At 38.6% G+C, this 4,007-nt stretch overlaps 1 protein-coding gene across 1 annotated transcript; it reads right to left on the bottom strand.

Moving 5' to 3' along the window:
- Positions 1-338: 338 nt before the first annotated feature.
- On the bottom strand, positions 339-1,266 carry LOC125078853 (olfactory receptor 140-like). Its single transcript, XM_047692074.1, is given in 2 exon segments — positions 339-515; positions 517-1,266. Coding segments are annotated over 2 exon segments (927 nt in total).
- Between the last annotated feature and the right edge of the window lie 2,741 nt (positions 1,267-4,007).

The following is a 4,007-nucleotide window of genomic DNA, read 5'->3' as shown; positions in this document are numbered from 1 at the left end:
AAAAAATTTCATTCAAGTAACAAATCTGAAAAATTTAGTAAAGTAGTATAAGACTTTGGAGAAAAAAATACTCTAGAATAAACAAACTAGGGATTTATAGTTGTTCTTTCTATTCTTCTTTTGAATCTGTGAACACTGTGGCTTTGATAAAGTACATTAAAAGCTATCAAAAGCACCTATCAAAAGGCCTAGCCACTGTTAAGTGCTTCATCAGTGTTAGAATATGGGAATTTTTTTACACTATTGATCTGCAAAATTTTCCATTCTCTTTCACACTGTACAACAGATAGAATCCTCCCTATTAAATAAACCATCCCTTCCTTGGCATTAGGAACAGACTAAGTTATCCTCCTCTTCAACAGACTCCTCATGGCATTTTTCACCTCTGTGTTTCTCACTGTGTAAATGATAGGATTCAACATGGGAGTGAGGATTGCAAAGAACACAGTCACCAACTTGTCCACAGGGTAGGTGACTTCAGGACGCATGTAGGTGAATATGCAAGGCACAAAAAAAGAGCACAACTACAGTAAAGTGGGAGCCACACGTTGAGAGAGCTTTGTGCCGACCTTCGGAGCCATAGGATTTCAGGGAGCTCAGGATGACTATGTAGGAGAGGAGCAGCATGGAAAAAATGAGTAAGCACATGGCCCCACTGTTGGCTGCCACCACCATTCCCAGCATGTAGGTGTCACTGCAGGCAAGTTTCAGCAGAGGGAAGAGATCACACATGAAGTGGTCAATCACATTGGGACCGCAGAAGGGCAATTTGACCATGAAAAGGATCTGCACCATGGCATGCAGGATCCCCCCTATCCACGCCACTACCACCAGGAGGTGGCAGAGCCCTGGTTGCATGATGGTTGTGTAGTGCAGGGGCTTACAGATAGCTACATAGCGATCATAGGCCATGACAATGAGGAGGATGATCTCTGATTCTCCCAGAAAGTGTTCCACGAAGAGCTGAGTCAGGCAGCCGCCCAAGGAGATGGTTCTCCTCTGGTACAGCAGGTCGATGATCATTTTGGGGGTGGTCACAGAGGTGTAGGATACATCTATAAAGGACAAGTAAGTGAGAAAGAAATACATGGGAGCCGAAAGTGTGGGGCTGAGGGAGATGGCAATGACAATGAGCAGATTGGCCAGCACAGTCAATAGAAAAATGAACAAAAAGACCACAAAGAGTATTTTCTGCAAGTGTGGATTCTTCATGAGTCCCAAGAGAATAAATCCAGTCACATTGTTGGGAGGTGTGAGGTGATCCATTCAGGAAAAACACCTTCCTGGGGCCTGAATTCCCTACAAAGGGATAAAAAGAGACACCTGTTATCCTTGAAAGGATTGTAGTCAGATTTCATAGTACAAAAACAGTGACTAAGTGTAGAGCATGCTCTGGGCACTCTTTGCATCAACATTTATTTCAATTCTTTCTTACTTTCTCTACAATGCATTCCGTCTCCTCAGATACTTCATACTTGCGACCTGCAAACACCCATAGCACAACCTGGGATGAGTAAATTCACTGAAAAAACAGTGAGCTATAAACATGACATTGCGTTTTTCCTGATTCCCACTCTACATGACTTTGCTAAGTCATGTCAGTATCCCATGCTTCTGAGCCTTCCTCTGTGTCTGTGAGCTTACAAATTGTTAACTCTCACGTGTATTTTGTAAAGTAAGAGTTATTCCCTTTTCTGATGGAATTTACATTTGAACCCTCACATGTGGAAAGAAAGACATGGTCATAAGTATCAATCATAAGCAGGTGATTTAAAATGGAAGATGTACAAGCCATTGGTGACATGTCTTCCCTGGTACCTACCATAACATATATAGTGTTCCTGTGTTTCTTCACTGTGCCTACCACAGTGTCAGGCACAATGTCTACAGTGTCTGGTCCCTGTTAGGTAATGAATAAATGCTTGGTGAAATACCACATTCCTATATCTCCACGGGTAAGAATGCACTCACTTCCCCATCCCATAAACATAGATATCCAAGCTTTCTTGTCCTCCCACTCTGTTTTTACTCTTTACTTTATGACACATAAATAGACTTCTGAAGAAAAAGGTTGTATTCTAGCTTAATTGTTTCTGACAAAATTTATAAAGTGAGTATGCAAATATAACTTGCTTCTAGGAAAGAATATGTTCCTGGGTCATTTTACTTTCAAGATTATTACAGTGTTTGTTAGTTAATATTTTTTATTCTTCCACATGCTGTTCCACATACAATTTAACATAACCACATTCAGTAAATGGGCAGTTTCAGTAGAATAGGATAAAAACTCCTAGATCTAGGGTGTTCATTACATGATGCTCTATCAAGCAAAGAAACCCTTATTTAAAAGTTTTAAAAATAGAAATTTAATCAGAGAACAGAAAGAAATATTCTGTTAGGTAAGATAGATCACATACTATCTATATACATACATATATACTAACACTCACACAAATATGTAATATCTACTATTTACTGTAAGTGCCTATTAAATGTTCACTCATTCAACAAACATTTATTGACAATTCCTATGTATATAAATGTATGTTTGTCCAGAGAAGGTCATAAAAAGCGTCCCAGTTTAAATGCCTTTGGTAATCCCTCCCCAACACTTTATCACCAAATGGCAGCAGTGCTGTCATTCATGAGATCCCTCCACTCCTTTACATATCTCCTATATGCCTTCTCATGGCTTCTTTTCCCATCCTCCCATAATGTCCATCATCCATCATTCCTGGTTGCAGGATATTGCAATACTAATACAATGAGGAAATTTGGGGATGTATAGTTCCAAAGGAAACAGAGGAGAAAATGTAAATATAATGAAATGTGTTTTTTAAGAAAATATTTCCTCTCCTTGCAAAGATAAGTGGACAAAGAAGATTATTTTTTAATTATCCAAAATGAAAATTTTACTCATGTGTGAAAACCAAGTGCAGAAGCTTCATTGCATTCCCTTATTCTGAGGTACTCCCTCAACAGGTCAAAAAATAGTATAGTGGACATAAACTCAGAATAAATACAGTTAATGAGAGATTTAGAAATAGCTGTGAAGAAATAGAAATTATTTGGTCCTTTTGTTTGGCTCCAAAATATTCTTTCTAGGAATGAAACCCAAAGAAAAATACTCTTAAAAGAGAAAAATCATTATGTAGAAATCTGTTCAACAAAATTATTATGAGCTGTGGAAAACTAGAAACTGCATACAATGTCCAACATTAGAGAAGCAGACAAGTAAAATATAGTGCACCTCTTTGAATAATGTGTTGTTTATAAGAAAGATGTTTTTAAAAATTGTACAATGCCTAAGGAAAAGTATTAAGTGTAAAAATAGGTGGGCGAAAGTTTGGAACAAATTTGAATATATAACATGATTCTAATTAATTGCAATATATGTATGTATATATTAGTAAGAAAAAAGACCCCAGGGGCGCCTGGGTGGCTCAGTGGGTTAAGCCGCTGCCTTCGGCTCAGGTCATGATCTCAGGGTCCTGGGATTGGGTCCCGCATCGGGCTCTCTGCTCAGCAGGGAGCTTGCTTCCCCCTCTCTCTCTCTCTCTGCCTGCCTCTCCATCTACTTGTGATCTCTCTCTGTCAAATAAATAAATAAAATCTTTAAAAAAAAAAAGGAAAAGAAAAGAAAAAACACCCCAAAAATGTTTTTACTTCTAAACTGGTGGGATGTAGTTGTTTCTATTGTGATCCTTGGCCTCCTGAAGAGATTTAACCCTCAGATCCGTGGAGTGTGAGACATGATTATATGATATGTTAGATGCATTTAAACCTGAGGTTCTATAATTATATGAATTTCTGGGGGAAAAATTATCTCACCTACAGACTTGTCTAGCACAGCTTCATGGCCAGGATCCCCAGCAGCTGTTAGTTCACCAAAAAATAAGTTAGGTTGTAAGATTGAAAATACCAACTCACCCAGCTCCATTAAGTGTCTTTGTTGATTTATAAATGGCACGTTTCTCTTGAGCCTCACAGGCACGAACACATACCCT

Source organism: Lutra lutra, chromosome 10 (assembly GCF_902655055.1).
Source record: "Lutra lutra chromosome 10, mLutLut1.2, whole genome shotgun sequence".
NCBI lineage: Eukaryota > Metazoa > Chordata > Mammalia > Carnivora > Mustelidae > Lutra > Lutra lutra.
This window is presented reverse-complemented; position numbering and strand designations above follow the sequence as displayed.